The sequence below is a fragment of the Protomyctophum bolini genome (genome assembly GCF_963924005.1).
Source record: "Protomyctophum bolini genome assembly, chromosome: 21".
In the NCBI taxonomy this organism is placed as follows: Eukaryota; Metazoa; Chordata; class Actinopteri; order Myctophiformes; family Myctophidae; genus Protomyctophum; species Protomyctophum bolini.
The window spans coordinates 16,142,788-16,161,555 of NC_137882.1; the positions used below are offsets into that span (position 1 = coordinate 16,142,788).

General features: G+C 42.0%; 3 protein-coding genes across 4 annotated transcripts in view; all 3 read left to right on the plus strand.

The window, feature by feature from the left end:
• Positions 1 to 112: 112 nt before the first annotated feature.
• Positions 113 to 1,233, plus strand: LOC308336398 (B-type lectin plumieribetin-like; the record flags this gene model as incomplete). The annotated part of the gene is made up of 2 exons (XM_080793762.1): positions 113 to 202; positions 964 to 1,233. 2 exons carry the CDS (start codon positions 113 to 115, stop codon positions 1,231 to 1,233), a joined length of 360 nt encoding a protein of 119 aa, XP_080649888.1.
• Positions 1,234 to 3,803: 2,570 nt separating this feature from the next.
• On the plus strand, positions 3,804 to 7,191 carry LOC308336289 (B-type lectin plumieribetin-like). Of its 2 annotated transcripts, none has more exons than XM_080793608.1 (4): positions 3,804 to 3,832; positions 5,888 to 5,997; positions 6,280 to 6,373; positions 6,828 to 7,191. In XM_080793608.1, exons 3-4 carry the CDS (start codon positions 6,284 to 6,286, stop codon positions 7,092 to 7,094), a joined length of 357 nt encoding a protein of 118 aa, XP_080649734.1. In that variant the 5' UTR covers positions 3,804 to 3,832; positions 5,888 to 5,997; positions 6,280 to 6,283; the 3' UTR covers positions 7,095 to 7,191. The 2 variants fall into 2 exon arrangements, with proteins under 2 accessions (XP_080649734.1, XP_080649733.1); XM_080793607.1 differs by having other exon boundaries at positions 3,821 to 4,017.
• A 5,554-nt stretch (positions 7,192 to 12,745) lies between these two features.
• LOC308336621 (nuclear receptor-binding protein 2-like) overlaps positions 12,746 to 18,768 on the plus strand; it is a 68,325-nt gene continuing 62,302 nt past the window's right edge. The window contains exon 1 of the mRNA XM_080794060.1: positions 12,746 to 13,642. Within this exon, the coding sequence (XP_080650186.1) occupies positions 13,523 to 13,642 (120 nt within the window). The 5' untranslated portion in view covers positions 12,746 to 13,522. The remainder of the gene's footprint in view (positions 13,643 to 18,768) is intronic.

Sequence of the window (18,768 nt, forward strand, 5' to 3'; positions counted from 1 at the left end):
TCTAGGGATGTGCTGCATCCTTTGTGCAAACATTCCAGATATTTTCCAGTTTTATGTTTTTACATATTATAAGCCTTTGTGCATGTTCTGCTCTTTATCCATTTTTAGAATCATGAGCAGGAACTACTTGTCCAAGTATGATGAGCTCCGCAAGGGGGATTACTTTATGTCCAACAACCACGAGTGGAAAGCTCTCTTCCAGGTCAGAATTATGGGAACATAAATCATGACATTGTAGTCACTTTGATGTGTCCTAAGGGAAACAAATGTGTGCACCCAGCATATCGTCTCTGTCGGGTGGAAACCTCATATGCCCAAAACAGTTCATTTTCGGGATTCAAATTCAAAAATTGCAAAAGTAGCAGATTTACAAGCTCAAAATGTTCTTGAGGATCTGCTACTTTTGAAGCTTTTCTGTGACGCTAGGGCGGGCTTTTGTAGACACACAAAAACACACAAAAGGTTCAAATATGGAGACAAGAGGTTTCTACGGACAGCAACAATATGGAATCATTATCTTCATACAGGCCTCTTGTGATTTCATAATAGCCGCCCTCATCAACTCACAAAACTTGATGTAACTATTGCTTGTGCTAAATTTACACCTGAGACCTGTGCAGAGAAGCATATATATATAACTATATGAATCAGAATTTTACAATCAGCTTTATTGTCACATCACAGAAGGTAACAAAGTGGGAGTGAAATTTGTTTTTGTGCAGTTCTCATTGTATCGTTTTCCATAGAAAAAGAGAAAGGGAATTAAGAAGAAAGAAGGGGGGGGGGTCAAGATGGAAAGATGATCAAGACAGGAAAACAAAACAAAACAAAGTCAAAATCTACATATTTACACACAATACCTGAGATAAGGTATAAAAGGTGCGTAAGCATAGCAGCAGGTGTACTGTGCATTATATATAGGCCTACTATAACAAAATATAACTATGTTATCTTCCACTCCAGGATGATGGCAGCTTTGTCATCTACGGCTGGAAGCCCATGTGGTCAGCGGAGATGGGTGGCCAGCGAGATGCCCATCGCTTGTGCATACAGGACGACTGCAACTTTGTCATGTACAAGAAGGACAACAAGATGATGTGGCAGACCAAGACCCAGACCTCCGGATGCTTCAAGATGTGCCACATGTACCTGAGGGACGACGGCACCTTGATGATGGAGAGGGATGGAGAGGAGGTGTGGTCCTCAGCCCAGTCCAAGGGCTTCAAGTTATGAAGCTGAGACCAGCCAGCCATCATTGTTGTTCTTCCTCCTGCATTACTTGGATAGATATGTGTGATTAAATCTCTCTGATATCAATTCAGAATCTTCAATAAACCACATGGAAAATGTCAACCTTGTGTTGAAGTCTTCTCTAGCAACTTAAACCCTATAGTTGTGTTATATGTTTGGGGTACGAACAGCTGCAATACTGCTGGGCGACCTAAAGTGGCACTGTTGAGCAGTCTAAATAAAAGGGTCATTCACACAGAGCTCTATAACTATACAGCCAGCCAGCTGTGTTGTTGAGGAGCCTGAGTCACACAGGTGTGATTTTTGAGGAGCGCTATAGCTTTTTCAAATGGTTTTTTTTGTGGATTTCGCCTTTATTTTATATATTTTTGTCTGTGCTCTGAAGTGGCACCTCAGAAACTCTGAACAAACTGCTTATCCCTGGTATAGTAGGCCTATAGCAATGTATGACCATTGACCATACATTCTTTTGCACATATCTAAAAGTTGCACGGTCAGACTTGAGACTGATCGATAAAAAGGGATAAAATTTGAATCTTGAGAGTGGATATTAGAAATAATGTGGAATTATAGAACTGGGCAATGATGACACCCGATTAAATGAAAGGCATGATTTTCAATGGGAGGGTAGAGATGTAAACCTTTACTGGGATTAAGTTCTTATCATACATTGCTGAAGTCCTTGACTTCCTTTTCATTTTATATGGGGTTCCAGCAAACAGATATTATAGACACGCATTTCCCACAGGCCATATGGGTTTCCACAGCTACCCCACAACACAGCAGGCACTACATGTCTGCAATGCACACAGCACTAGAGCAGAGCAAAAGCTCTCAATGTTTTAACCATAATACAACTAAATATACAATAACTAAACACAAATCTCACTTGAATTGGATTGCAATACTTTACAATTTCATCATTAATGGTGGGCTGCAGGCCCACCCTAGCCCAATGGTAAATCCGGGCCTGCTTACTGATATTCTTGCCCAGTTTTTGAGGGGCTACATCCAGATTTTAGTTACCGTCCACAACCGTAAATCAATTCCCATTGACAATGAATGGAGAATTTTACATCATAGTGCCTAAGCAAATTGTCATAGTGTCTATTTTACGTCATGATGACATACGATGGAAGAGCGCCCCTCACTTCACACGGGTGTGTATATTGAGTGTTTTACGTTGTCGTTTCATCATGTTTTTATTGTAGTGGGGCTTCCAAACTAGTTTGTTTGTTTTTCCTTTTCTTTCTTTTTTAGGTACATACATATTTTTCTCATGTATGTACCTATTCTAACCAGGCTACCAAACCAGTAAAGGGAATCTGAATCTGAGATAATTAAAGGTGGCGTATCTTGGCTACTTTAGCCAAATTGATTGGGTCACGACTCACAAGATTCTGAGAACAACAAAAGACCACATGCTGAAAGGCCTCCACTGTATGAAAAGGTCATGGCCTTTTCATCCAAATCTTGTTGAAATGGGCTTATCAGTCGAGGTCCAGTACAACTGTACAAGTAAGAACCGTAGCAGAAAGCAACTGTGTTATCAAGTTTGGAAGAATGTTAATACCGCGTTTTCATTTTAACCCTATTAAGACCTGAGGCAGATTCTAATGCCTTCTAAATCAGTAGTTCTCAAACTTTTCCGTCCCTTCATCCATCCAACACTTTGGTCCCAAACCTACTTTGAAAACTGGTTGGTTTGCTTTGCCCTGAAACTTGCTGTGCACTTTCATACTCCCCTTACCTGGAGGGTGAATCCTGCTGATTCTGTTGAACCCTATAGGCTATAGCACTTTTACTGCCAAAATGTGCACTTGCGCACAGCAACATTATCTCAAAATGGAATCAGCAGATTGCCATGAAACATTCATAGTCCTGGAGGAGGATTTCTATAACCATTTGAATGACCCTATGACCTTTCCTTTAGTGACACCCGTTGGCCAAAACTCCCACTTATTCTCATGGTTTAAAGGCACTTTGTAGCTTTTATGGTACCTATGGTACGTTTGGACCAGACCGCAAGCGTTTTGTTTTCAAGGGCGGCAGTGGTTCAGGAGGTGGAGGAGCAGCAGCTGTTATGTCCATATGGTTCAATCCCATAGCAGCATGTCCAAGTATCCTCATCCTAAAGGCACTGAACCCATAAACCTGATATGTGGGACGATGTATCTGTGCCCTGCTTGACTGAATGGGTGAATGTGAATTACATAGTAAAACACTTGAAATAGTAATTGGAAAGACTATAGGGCACTCATCATCATAATTTTTCTTTTCTTTTCTTCTCTCTTCTCTTCTCTTCTCTTCTCTTCTCTTCTCTTCTCTTCTCTTCTCTTTTCTTTTCTTAATTTTAAGCCTAAGTGAAAGCCTGGGGCTCAATGATGCTTAAAGTTATAATTCGATTAAAGCCACTTTGATCTGGTTGGGTCAGGTGGGTGTAAGGAACAGCATGGCCTCTAGATGCTGCTAGAGGGACTTTTGAATCTTATTATGCAGGTTAGCAGCAGAGTAATGGGTTGCACTTGCAAGTTTGACACAACAGCGGAACCATTGCAGCTGGCACTAATGGACTGAAAAGGTTGGCCTAATGAAAATGGGTAACTCACCACAGTAACACTGGCTTTTATTGCAATTTATAATGCCATTTTATTTGTATCTGTCCGCCTCATGCAATCCATGTCAAGAAAACAAAGCAGAGACAGTACTTTCTATTCTCGGGAAGCTCAAGAGAGTCAAGAGTAACAAAGAGTACTCATCTATCAGGTGAGCCTTATCACTGTAGCCTACCGTTGTTGAGTGTTCTGAAGGGCTGTATCAGTATCACACAGTGTGGTTTGGCGATCTGACTACTGGCTGCTACAGAGGACTGGAGCAAAACACGTTGGCACAGAACTACTACAACTTCATAAGATTTACACCACTTTCCCCAAAAGAAAATGCCAAAACATAATTATGATGACACAATAGCTCATGCCGTGTTCTAGCCGCAAATTGCGGCTACTCAGCATCAAGGGTTGGATTGAGGGTAAAGCCCAAACCACACCAAAGGGTCGGATCAGGACAAAAGTCACAAGGTCAATCACACCAATGCAACTCCTTGCAACTCAATGAGTTGCATTGGTGTGGTTTACCTAAAAACAGTTTTGTCCCTGCAACATACTAGCATCATGTCCAGGGGGTGTACTTGTACATCGATGTCCAGGGGGTGTACTTTTAAGCCGCCTCACACTACAGAAACAGGAGATCTAGACTCCTGCCCTATTACTTACTTACTTTACTTTGGATGCATTTACTGCACATTATTGCTTACTGTATATTGTGTGTATGTATATATATACTGTATATATGTATGTTTTTTTGTTGGCTTTAGATTATGTGTTATTTGGCAGGGAGAGAGCCAGAGAACAAGTATGTCATTGTATTATTAAAACACATTAAATTTAAGTTGATTGACAGCACACTGCTTCTGGTCTTCAGTAATTACATTTTCAAAATTAGATTAAGGAAGAGTAAATCTGTTATGCTGAGAGAACATGTCAGAAATGTTTCTGTCAATTGAGTTGAATAAATGGCCTACTGGCTGAAACAGATCTGATCTTCTCGTGGCTCAAAGTGAAATGTCTACAGCTGTATGCCTCTTCAGTCCCATAATGCAATAACCTGTGGTATAGAGCTCTCTATATTCAATAAGCCACTATAGTCACATTTCACCACAGTTTAGAATCATGGCCCTGTGTCATGCCAGGTGCTGAATCTGCCTTTGATGACACAAAAAGTGTCATAAAATACTAGGTGTACCAGACGACACAGTGCAGTGGTTATAGTTCACCACACAACTTCTGGCACTGCTTCCGCGAGAGCAAAGAACCTGATATAGCCACTACATTCATGTGTGGATTACTGAGCTGCATGCGCTTAAATCGTCAGGCGGTTTGATGCATGCATGCTGTGGTGGCTCTATCGATTAATGTGTCAACAATATTACTGCAATGGCCTCCTGGGTTCAATTCCAGATTGCCCGGTTACCTTATATAAAAAGCCACATGGGGAAGTGTGATAACAGTGATACAATGATTGATAAATGCGGCAAAGCGTAATTTATGCTTCTGCAAAAGTATTGTGCAACCAGTGTTGTTGTGGTAAATGTGCTGTGTTAACTGAATAGGATGGGGCAGGTCTACGCTACTGTATTTTCAGTTATTATGGTGGTACTTGGAGAGCCAGATATATTCTGAGGTGGTACTTCGGTAAAATAAGGTTGAGAATCACTGCCGTATAGGACCGACTCTGAAGGAGTATGATCCAATATGTGGTAGTATCCCATCAAAAATCTATAGGAGCTATAGAGCTGTTGCTTTTAGTCAGACTAGCATTTTATTGGGTGCTATGTCATTGTTGTTCTAAAAATATTTTATTTGAATGAGAATAAAGCACCAGCAGGTATAGCCCTATATCCTTTATCCTAAATAAGGATGAGGTTAGTCCCTCAAACTGAAATAACACTGTTGTTTTGTAAATGCTGCACTCAGTCATTCCTCTAGAAATCATACTACAACGGTTGATTCAAGGGAAACTGTGTCATGAATTATATCTTCAATTATACACACTAATGCAATTCCTCACAAATTGTCAGAGGGTTTCAGTTATCTCCCGTTCTATAAAAGAGAGAGGTTTTCAGGAGAGGAGTACACTTTACCCAAAGATCCATCTTCATCACTTGAGTCCACACTCCAGCATCAGCCGGTGAGTACAGAATCAGAATGTCTGCTGTTGAATAATGCTCGGTCCTCCTGTGTGGGAGAGAAACGTATGATAGATCTTCAGTTTATGTTCTGCCCAGTTGTGGGGAATCTGATTTTAGCATTACTTACTCTGTGTTTGTATAGGTCTATTTTGTATTTTTCTGTGTTCTAGGGACGTGCTGCATCCTTCCAACATTCCAAACATTCCAGATATTTTCCAGTTTTATGTTTTTACATATTATTATAAGCCTTTGTGCATGTTCTGCTCTTTATCCATTTTTAGAATCATGAGCAGGAACTACTTGTCCAAGTATGATGAGCTCCGCAAGGGGGATTACCTCATGTCCAACAACCACGAGTGGAAAGCTCTCTTCCAGGTCAGAATTATGGGAACATAAATCATGACATTGTTGTCAATTTGATGTATCCTAAGGGAAACAGATTTTGTGCACCCAGCATATTGTCTCAGTCGGGTGGAAACCTCATATGCCCAAAACAGTTCGTTTTCGGGATTCAAATTCAAAAATAGCAAAAGGAATCAATATGGAATCATTATCTTCATGCAAGCCTCTTTTATAGCCTCATCAACTCACAAAGCTTGATGTAACTATTGCTTGTGCTAAATTTACACCTGAGACCTGTGCAGAGAAGCATATATAATCATATGAATCAGAATCAGCTTTATTGTCACATCACAGAAGGTAAAAAGTGGGAGTGAAATTAGTTTTTGTGCAGTTCTCATCGTATCGTTTTCCATAGAAAAAGAGAAAGGAAATTAAGAAGAAATATGCCTACTATAACAAAATATAACCATGTTATCTTCCACTCCAGGATGATGGCAACTTTATCATCTACGGCTGGAAGCCCATGTGGTCAGCGGAGACGGGCGGCCAGCGAGATGCCCATCGCATGTGCATGCAGGAAGACTGCAACTTTGTCATGTACAAGAAGGACAACAAGATGATGTGGCAGACCAAGACCCAGACTACCGGAGGCTTCAAGATGTGCCACATGTACCTGAGGAACGACGGCACCTTGATGATGGAGAGGGATGGAGAGGAGGTGTGGTCCTCAGCCCAGTCCAAGGGCTTCAAGTAAACCTATGAAGCTGAGACCAGCCAGCCATCATTGTTGTTCTTCCTCCTGCATTGCTTGGATAGATATGTGTGATTAAATCTCTTTTATATCAATTCAGAATCTTCAATAAACACCATGGTAAATGTCAACCTTGTGTTGAAGTCTTCTCTAGCAACTTGAACCCTATAGCGTCCATATTCTGAACATGTCATGACTCATAAATAGGCGAACAAAGAATTGCTGCAAACAGATTTGGTGTAGAGCAGACTGTAGAGGAGAAAAGGAGGAGTCTGAAGTACAGACCCCTGTCAATAGGTTTAAGCGGTTAACTAACTACCCCTCATCACTAATAGAATGCAAGTGCTCCCTTAAAAGTGGGTTTGAACTATAGCAACAAATACTGTTTCAGTCAGTATCATCATAGGGGGATTCGGGTAAAAACTAAAACTAAATAAAAGTGACAGTTTTTCATCAATCTGGGAACCCATTCGGTAAAAGATAATAATAAAGAAATGAAAGAAAACTAATGTTTTCCCCCTTAGTTTTAGCCTCTGAGGGCACCCCTCCATTTGGCTCCTCCCCATTTCTTAGTCACTTCCTCCTGGGTGCTTCACTGTTTTATTCCTACTAACAACAGCACTACATGTTTAGTGCAGTGGTGCTGCAGCTGAGAGATTAGTTTTTCATTGAAATGACAATTTAGAACTCATGAGTGAGGTAAAGTCCCCAGAAAGAGCTTAATATAGCTCTATTGATGAGCAGCACTTATCTCCCTCTTGTTGGGGTTAGCCATATTTCTGAAAGGCTATTCTTTTTGTGACAAAACAGCTTGTCTAGACAGCTCCATTGTGCTCACAGCAAATGTCATTAGCAATGAGAGGGATTGGCAAAGCAGAGCCTCATCAGTGAGCTAGTGTTGCATGCTAAAAATAGAAGAAAGAGGGTTGATCATTATGGATCTGCGATTATACAGCTGAGTTTCCGGTGACTTCCACACTGATGGTTATGCTGCTTAATTAATGTAAGTCAGTTTTTCTCAACCTTTTCAGGCCACAACGGCCACAAATACTCATATCTGAACTGGAGTCTGGGGACCCCCCCAAATAATATAATCATATTTGAATTGGGGAAGCCCAATAGTTATCATATTTGGACTGCAGGGATCCAAGTGACAAGCACTTGGAATTGTGCAACCCATTTTAGAAGCTGAGACATTACATTTAGTTTAACTCAGTTCCATTGTGATAATATTTGACAATTTAGCAATTTCGCCATTGTTAAATTTTTAATTTTAGAGGTATTAAAAAGGTCTTAAAAGTCATTAAATTGTCACTTTAGATATGTGCAGATACTCTGTAATACACTTATTGTTTTTTGTTTAGTTTTTAGTTTTTTACTGTTTTTTAAAACAATGTTGCACATTAAGAAAATCTTCGATCAGCTTGAGAAGTGAGAACCTCTGTTTTTCGTGATAAAAGACTCAAAGCATACATAACTGGCTCAGTGGAGTAAATTTCACTTTTGATTATAAATGTATTACTCGAAAACGTATTTACCGTAGGCCCATCTCTTGTTGCAAAATTGTAGTGGTGGACACCTTAAGTACCTGAGTAGTGAGTACTGTTACTTAAATAGCCTACATGTTTGAGTATATGCACTTTACTTGAGTATTTGTATTTTGGGATACTTTCACTCCACTACATTTCAAAGACAGATATTGCCTATCTTTCACTCTACATTTCTAGGAAGGATATATGCCTACATTAGGAATGAATTGCCGTGCTGGGGGGGTTATATATTGAATACATACTAGTATATTTAAAAGCAAGTATGCTATTGGTACTGGATTGGTCCGATGAACTTAAAAGTACACTTGTCGAAGAAGCTTGGCTTGACTTCAAAACCAAATTTACATCAGTACTGAACATCATGGCTCCTTTGAAAACCATCAGGGTCAAAACACGCTCTGAGCCATGGATGAACAAACTGTTCAGGCTCCTACTTGGCCTCACCCCCCAAACCCACCTCACCCCTGCCCACTTTGACAGGCTGGAATGGCTTAGGGTCGACGACAGAGTACAGCATCTTGCAATGGATCTGGTCCACAAGATTCGATACACTAAGATACCCATGTACCTGTCTAAATACTTTCTTAATGTTAACAAAGTCACCCACAACACCAGAGGGAGTGCAACAAACCATGTGCAACCCAGATTCGGCACAAACAAGGGACTAAATTATTGTCGCTCTTATGCCACCAAAATGTGGAACGCCCTACCAACAGTCGTTAAGACATGTATGCGAATCCCCTTGACTCCTTCAAAACCGCTCTCAAAGGGCACCTACGGACGGCTGCAATTTGAAACTGGCCCCCGTAAAATCTGACCCACCCCTTTTCCCCCTCACTGTATATGTTTCTTTTCCATTTTTACCTCGTCCTTTATGATGAATTCCTGTTTTTGGCTTTATTGGGTCGTCCACTCACAGTTAACAGTCTTTGTATTGAGTTTTGCTTGAAATGTACTGTAATTCTGAAAACTGTTAATAAATATTATAATCAATCAATCAATCAATACAATGATTGGGACATTCTGCATAATGAACAAATGCTTTTTACTATTGGTACATTTTGATACCATGAATGCTTTTTTGTTTTGTTTTTATACTTTTACTCAAGTACATTTTGTGTAAACGAATATTTCTACATTGCAGTATTGTCTCATTTGTCTGTATTGATTGATTGATATTACTTAAGGCGAATACTTTCCCCACCACTGCTGTTAGCATAGTGTAATTACATGCTATAACCACTAGATGGCATCGCAGCAAACGCATGTATCTTGCTCATAAAGCTGAGAGAAATACCGTATTGATACAGGGCATGGCGCAAAATGGTGCAGACTCTTTCTTGGCTACAACCATTAAAACATGACTCATGAAACAGTTTGGATAAGCGTGACTCATGCTTACAGTTTGGATAAGCAATCACCACAATCCATGTTGAATATGATTTAATGACTAATGAGTAGGCTATTGCAATAGGTATAGGCCTAATATCTTTGTAAAACAAAATGTTCAAGGGCTATATTATCGTTGCTGTCGGGAGGAAACTCATAACTCCAATTTTTGAGGGTTTGATTTTTTTTGGCATAAATCAGTGCTATTGAACACCCTTTTCGCCTGTGTGTTTCGAAGATATTGAACCAATGGAAAGTATAGTAAAAAGTGCTTTGGACTTAACTCCATTGGACCCTCAAAATGTCTGCTAAAGCAACTAACTCCACCACCTCTCCCCCTCTCATAACAATTTACAATTTAGGCATTTAGCAGACAAGCTCTTAATCCAGAGCGATTTACATTAAGCAAGAACAAAAAAGCATGGGAATATATACATCACATATATAAAAAGCATTTATCATGAAACGTGCATAAGCTAAGAACGTAACAGTGGAATATCTATATAATGAAACTATACATATAAACTATACAATATACTATACTATGCCATATACTATGGCGTGCTATGACTACATACAATGCAATTATAGTGCTGTCTACATAACATGCTATAACTCTGTATCAAATGCTATCAAAGTCTACAAAGATGCTATCTAAGTGGGTAGGGTAAGTGCTATGGGCCATGATGGAGTCTGAAAAGGTGGGTTTTCAGACTACGGCGGAAGATTGGGAGTGATGCTGCAGTTCTGACTGCAACATTCCATAGTTGGTGCATTCCACAGTTTTGGAGCCAGAAGGGAGAAAAGTTTGGGACGTGTGGAGCGTTGTCATGGAAGTAATTGACAATATATAAAGTTACAACACCAACTTTGATGAGGCTGTATTGCTTTGTTAAGGTTTTCTTAATTTCCTGAAATTTTTATATTTCATTTCCTGAAAAAAATATATTTCATTTCCTGAAAAATGAACATTTTGGAGTTTTGAGGTTTCCTCCCGACAGCAGAGATATGTTAAAGGTAGGGTAAGGGATTCTCTTTGGTTAAAATGTCATATAGAGTGTCTCTCCATCTTTTTATTAAACAGAAATTTTATTTTCAGGTCGGGATACCAAATTTATCCAATCAGGATAGAGAACTCAGTCAGGATACAGATTAAACAAGTGGAATGGTAAGTGATAACAAATGAAATGGAACACTATACAAATTAAGCTGATGAATGGCTATACGTTCTCCTGATTGGCTGAAATTTGTCACCTTATACTACAAATGTATTTTCTGTTTATTAAAGGGCTGGAGAGACATGCAGGAAGACCCCTGTTATTGAACAAACAAACAATATAGTCATGATTACTATCAGAATATAGGCTAGTGATTAACATAAATCCCTGTGTATAAGTTATATAGGCTAGTATTTTGACTATACACATTTTAAATATTTATTTTGTCCGCATAGGCAGAACACAGTAGGCTGATTGATTGATTGATTGATTGAAGTATTTATTAACAGTTTGCAGAATTACAGTATACATTTCAAGCACAACTCAATAGAAAAACTGTCAACTGTGAGTGGACGACCCAATAAAGCATTACACTTGTTTACAAGAGGGTCCACCTTGTTCAATTCATCATGAATACAATAATACAATAATGCCTTGTATAGCGAAAGGACATAAATGTCAATGCAATTGGGAAAACAACCATTACAAAGTGCTCAGACTGCAGAACATTGTCACATACAAATAGGCCTACAATACAGTTGGCATAATTGTCAGACAAAGCAGACATCAATTATAAAGGATAAAGGAAAACGCCTCCAAATTGAGCTGCTTCCTATAGCTGCTACCTATAGCTTCTGCGCACGCACGAACGCACGCGCGTACAGCCGTACACACACACACACACACACACACACACACACACACACACACACACACACACACACACACACACACACACACACACACACACACACACACACACACACACACACACACACACACACACACACACGTCACACACACAGCTATTTATAATGAACAGGACAAGCCTTCGAGGACTGCATGCAGGTCAAGTTCACACAATGACTGCAAACACTAGCAGTTTATATGTTATTTTTCAGTTTTCCATGACTGCTGTTCTGTTCTCTCTCAGAGCCTGAAGATAAGTTCGGTGATGTAGGCCTGTGGTGGTTGGTGGCTGAGTGGATGGAAAATCTATTAAAAAAAAAACATCCGGCCTAGGCCGTGGCTCAGCGGTCCAGGCACCATGGCTGGTGGTGGTCCAGTCTGGCAGTGTGCCGCGGGTTCGACTCCCGATCCCGACGGCCTTTAACTGCATGTCACCCTCCCATCTAATTTCCTGTCTGTCCCTTCAAAAAAATACAAAAAAGACATCCAACATATTCATGGGGTATTTTTTATTACTAGGCCTACTACTGTGTAATAAACTTTAATGTTTATAGGAGCCAATATTGCAAAACACACACACACACATACACACACACACACACACACACACACACACACACACACACACACACACACACACACACACACACACACACACACACACACAGTTAAGGTTAGCACTCTAACGGGGCCATACATGCATCCATTCATTGCATGCGACGCAGGTCTGCGCGGATGTTAGGTGGTCTACGGTATATTTTATGTGTGCGCAAACTGCGCACCGTGCTTGGCAGTTGGCACTTGGCAGGCAGCAGCCAGGAACCACACAGACAGTCAGACAGCAGAGCAGAGCGACCCCCCCGTTTACTCTGAGAGCGACAGACAGACGACAGCGACACCGACCGACACGAGCATGGACGAGAATCACAGATGAGCTAAATTAAAAGCTACTCCCATCAATGAGAGAGAGGCTGTATGCGGAAGGAAGGGGACGGGTCGTCGGGTTGTATCTGACTCACGAAGAAGCAGCGGTCGTTCATAATTTACAGAACCGATCGCCGTAGTTCCCCTTTCGCAGCTCGTCTTGCTGTGAATGGGGCACGACCATAACAACACAAAAACCCCCACATTTTGCAATCTTATTTTCGCGTGCAGGTCTGTACTCATTTGACCTCGGACTCATTTATTCGGCGCTTATCACGACATTACAATGTAAAAACTGGATTATTATTTTCGCGTCTGGCGATTTTTCCTTTCCAGGAGGGGCGTGATTTCACCCTCGTTTTGCCTATTATTATTATTAATATTGAGTGAAACGGCGCGTTTTTGGTCAGCTCAACCGATTTTCTCTTGCAAAGATATGTTTTGAGCGCCAACGGCTCTGGTAAGGCGAGGCGAGGCTAGACCGACTGGTGGTGGTGTGTCTGTCGTCTGTCTGGGACCCTTCATTCAGCCCGCCGCGCCGCCGTGCACTGACTGCACTCTGCGACACACACGCTCACGCACGCACCACCGCCACGCTATACGTACGACTACAGCAACAACAAACACTTGATAGAAACCCGACGGAATAATACACTATACGATGACTATGTCCGTCCCGGAGAGAAACTCAGGGTCCGAGGGGAAGGAGGAGGAGAGCGAGGATGAGAGCGAGATCTTGGAGGAGAGCCCGTGCGGTCGCTGGCAGAAGAGAAAAGAACAGGTTAGTACTAGTCGTGTGTTGTAAATGTGTGGTACGGATGATTTGTGTTTCACTGCTGCTGGCTCCTGGCTGCGTGTACTGTGTGTGTGTGTGTGTGTGTGTGTGTGTGTGTGTGTTTAAATAGCCCCTGGCCTTTTATGACAAGCCCGCAGCCTATAGGGGAAGCAGGGCTGGTGGTGATGACAGTGACAACTACAGTAATGATTAATAAAGCGCTGTATTGGACCACATTCAGATAATTGTGATTCTCTGGTGGTGTTTAATATGGATGGCGTGGTGGTAGGTAGGCTGGAGCAAGCCCAACAGGGAATGGTCGGTGGCCCCCTGAACGTGCAGACCTCTACATATCTTATCGCAATACTACAGGAACTATTTATGGCTTATTCTGTGTGTAGATTAGCCTAGTTTGCATGCATTGCAATTTCCCTCACATGTTAGTGTAACCGTTATGGCTTATGATGACTTGTGTCCAGGTGGCAAAACATCTGCTAAAATCACATTTTGCACATGTTGAGCCGAGGTTGATGGTCGAAAGTCAATTGATGATGTTCTAACAGCAAAGCATAAATGATTTATAACTTGAGAGGGAGAGGGTACATAAACGGACGAATGGTTGTGAATGGGTCGCCGCCTCCTCCACGCACAGCAGTGCTCGTTAAAGGCAGAATTTGAGGGTGAAGGATATTATCTCTCATTTACACATGGAGGCGAGCCCTCCACTGCTTGCGAGCCTCCACCACATGACCTCACCCGCACCCTCACCCGCTGACACACGGCATGTGTGGCACACACACACACACACACACACACACACACACACACACACACACACACACACACACACACACACACACACACACACACACACACACACAGAGAGAAGGCCAACCCAGTATTTTTCCACACATTGATTATTACCCGTTAGCCTGTACTGTATGTAGGACTTTGGTTCTGTCAGCCCGCCCGTCCGTCCATCCATCTGTGAGCAGTTCTGACATTCAGAATGTCAGAACAGGTCAGCTCCATATATGGAAGGATCCCTTCCCACCCGTCCTTCCTCTTTGATGCCCTAACTGGACCCGCCTGGCCTTACTAATTGGCACACATTTTACGCACTACCCATCCCAAAACGTCAATTAAGATAAAAAGTATCACACCCGTGAGAAGTGAGGGCGCTCTTATCATTATACATATCATACATCATCTCATGAACAACTGAAGTTATGTGATTGGTTCGATTTGCCTCGTCTACATTACGTACATTTTCCCTTCATTGTCAATGGCATTTAATGTTTGTGTTGCCACAAATGTACGTCATCTTTGGCGGACATTTCTCCTTTCATTGTCAATGGCAAATATGAGACGTGTGGGGACAAAAGCTGTATATGAGGGGCTAGTGCCTAGCACCCTCAACAAACACATGTTCATCATACAACATCTCTTCCGGCCAATCACAATTTGCGTCTTCACCTTCGTCTTCAATGTCAAAACTGCCCATTCATTGCCAATGGCATTTAATGTTTGTGTTAGGACAATGTTTGTGTTTACATGCACACTCAAAGCTGGACATAGGAGGGTCTAGCGCCCCTCAAAAAAATATATGTCCGTATTTGGGCATTCCCAGACCTGTTAAGGGCGAGGTCGCTTCTCGCCCTCAGGGCGTCTTACTGATAATAATAATAATTTTGTCCCCAGTCTCCCCACTCCTTGCTGTGTTATAATTGCACATAAGTGAATTGTTTTTGTCCACATGCATTTACCCATCCTGTAACTACTAGGAGCATGACCTAAGGGTTCAAGAGTTATAGCCCAAAACACGAGTAGGCCTGTTAATAGCACCAACATGAGGCTGAGCAATTAGGGGATGGGATATTTGCTCAGGGACTCCATTGACACATATCTGGCCTGGCCTGGAAGTGAACCTGCGACAACCAGGTTGCCCATGCGTGCTCACTAGCCACTCAGCAAGGAAGATCCTCCCCAAATGTTTCAAATCAGCCTCAGTCATGTTGGTGCTATTAACAGGCCGACTCATGTTTTGAGCTACAACTCTTGAACCCTATAGGTCATGCAATAAAAGTCCCTGGATTCCTTGGACCACAACTCCCCATATAGGACAGGCCCATTTCTGCCTGACAAGATGTTGTCACACAGTTTTGCTAAGTATTCCTACAGAAAGTACAGATTTTGTTCAAAAGAACTCAAACAAATTGGTACACCTTATCTCTGTAGTCATGTGATCAAGATGTATCTGCCAGGTGTTTCAGATTCCGTTCTGATTGGCTATGATTGGCTTTTCAAAGTTTATCAGTAAGTATCCTACAAAGTGGTCTTTCATTTGAGCACATTCACTGATGTACTGGACGTTGCTCTTATGTTCAGAGTTAGGTGGTAACTGTCACTGGACATAATACATATTCAGGAAAAACTGCAGCATAGACAACAGGCATTTAACGTTCATCTTTGTTATTCTTTGTTGAACCTGGAAGCTACAAGTACTGTAAACTCGTAAATGCATCTTGAGCGTTTTTGGCAACATATTGTTACTGGACACTGTAACTTGTAATCTAAGAAGACAACAATACGCAGACAAAATGGAGAGTTGTTTGTTTGACTTTAAAAGTGTGTGTGTATGTGTGTGTGTGTGTGTGCGTGTGTGTGTGTGTGTGTGCGCGCTCGTGTGCGTGCTGAACTTCAGGCTTGAAGTGTGCATAAATGCTGCTGAGTGAAGACACCAGTGGGTGAAAGGTCACAATAGACAGCGCTGCTGCATTTGATTTCTCCTAAATCCAGAGCATCACATGGTCTGCACATGGTTGGTATCTTTGACTTTGACTGGCATGTTTATTTTCCCAGCGAAATTGCAGAGCGGATGAAGGGATGGGGGGGGGAGGGGGGGTGTATATTGGATATTACGTAAGTCTTGCCTGTGGTCGTTCCACAATATCCACTCCAGCTTGAGTCAGCAGTCAGCACACACAGCATTGATCCCCCCAACCCCTCCCCTCCCCCTCTTTTCTTTACTCCCGAGAGCTCGGTTCTTGCTGGTTTGGTCGGAAAAGTGTGACAGTGTGAGGCGATCGAGTTCACCTATGGCCATTGGAGAGATAGATGTTCAATACATTTCCAGGCGCAGCAGGCTCTCTTGTTTCTGTTAACACCAGCATGAGAGGCAATAGGAAACTGTTTGCTCACACAAAGTGGTGCAGTCTGAAGACATGATGTTTTGGTTTTGCCTTGTTTAAGCTAAGACTCCTCCTCAAACTTGGCTTTTGAGTACACAATTCCATTCCCCTGAACCTCAAACTTTGTGTGAGGACCGAGCATTGTTATTGTACATTTATACCTTTTACATTCATTGCAGCAAAATTCAAAATGTTTTGTCCTCTGATCATGTACACTAGTATTGCATATCTAACTCTCCTTTCATGTGTTGGAATGCGTCGTTGATCAACACTTGGTTTCTTGGATAGACTGTCGTGTCGGGTCGCAAGTTGTAGGGAAGTGTCCTCGGTCGGCTTTCGACCGTCGGATTGGATAGCTTGTTGTTGAAAAAGACACCAAGCCATAGGCTATTTTAGCACCATAGTAGCCGTCTGTCGGTGTCTGCAACTTTTCTTCACCCCTTCCAACCGACTTGGGTATACTGCGTGAAAAGTGACTGGTGACTTCATGTGTATCAGAGGAGACATGTGGAGACATGTGGTCACACAGCGCTAGCCGCCCAGCAGTGCCACCCCAGGTCACAGAGCGCTACTGCAGCTGTCCGTGTTGAAATGGACAGTGAACATGAATGGACAGTGTGCGTGCACACACACACACACACACACACACACACACACACACACACACACACACACACACACACACACACACACACACACACCAGCCTTGTGGTTGCCTTCCGGCCACTCTACCCCTGAGCCACGGTGGCACACAGGCATCATATGAACAGGGTTATATGATGCCTGGGTGACTATAATAGAGAATGGCAAACTATACCCCTAGCCTTCTTGGACAAAATATCAATAATTGCCTGTTAGTTCATGACTTTATTGATATATGCATTAAGATTCTTGCTTAACAATGTTGCTGCTCACTTTGAGTTCTCTGACATTTCTTGTGACCATGCGCTCTGACTTCTCGTGCGATATCCATTATCCACTCAAAATGACATCATGAAAAACAAAGGTAGGCTACTAGATCGCACACAGTGGCAATTATTTTTTATTTTCTACATAATTGCTGAGAGACAGATGTTTGGGCTATCCAGACACCGATGAAGGCTGTATAGCCGAAATGTCTGTCTCAGCTATTATGTAGAAAATTAAAATAATAGAAATTTACTCTTGCTACTGTGTGTGATCCAGTACCTTGTTTTTAAACTTGAGTTCACTCCCAGCATGACGTACTAAAACATTTAGCATTGGGTACACTTCTTGTTTTTGGAGATGTTTTAAACGTTGTTGTGTTGTCCCCTGCATTAAGTCTTATATGGACCTTTTAGAGTCTGAATTAAAGATTGATTGAATCAATTTGATTGACTATATACCGGTAGGCGAACCTAAACCCACAGTGAAACATAATTTCCACGATTACATAATACATGACAGCTGACTTGTATCACGGATCTGCTGTGATTGCATTGTCTGTGTCACTCAATGATTGAGAAACCGAGTCAAAATCTGCAAGACTGACATAGTCATAGTAGTGACTGACAATTGATCTCCCCATTTTGGACAACATTGCACAATGTGCATCCTGTAGAAATCAGACACTGACTATTTTGCCCTGTTTTTAAGTGGTGCAATCACTCCAAGGAACAAAGAGAGAGAGAGAGAGAGAGAGGGCGGCTCGCCCGAACCGGGCTGGCACCCTGGGCGCGTTCCTGTGGTTCTGGAAGTTCCGGGGACCCCCACACGCCACACGGAGTTGCACACAGGCCAGGGTGGAGGGCTTGTGTACAGTGTACAGTACAGTACAGTACAGCATCACACAGTTCAGACGGGTCTGACTCTGAACTTTCTTTTACCAAACTAGCTGATCCCTGGCTTTCTAAGCGCTTTAGTAGAGTCAAATCCACAGGATGGAAGTCAATCTTGACCGGTCCTATCCGGCAGGGCTCT

Bases quoted from the DNA above. Each gene is read 5' to 3' on its own strand.
- LOC308336289 (XM_080793608.1), top strand. From the start codon at position 6,284: ATGAGCAGGAACTACTTGTCCAAGTATGATGAGCTCCGCAAGGGGGAT. The intron at 6,374-6,827 runs GTCAGAATTATG...CTTCCACTCCAG, and splicing joins AGTGGAAAGCTCTCTTCCAG to GATGATGGCAACTTTATCAT.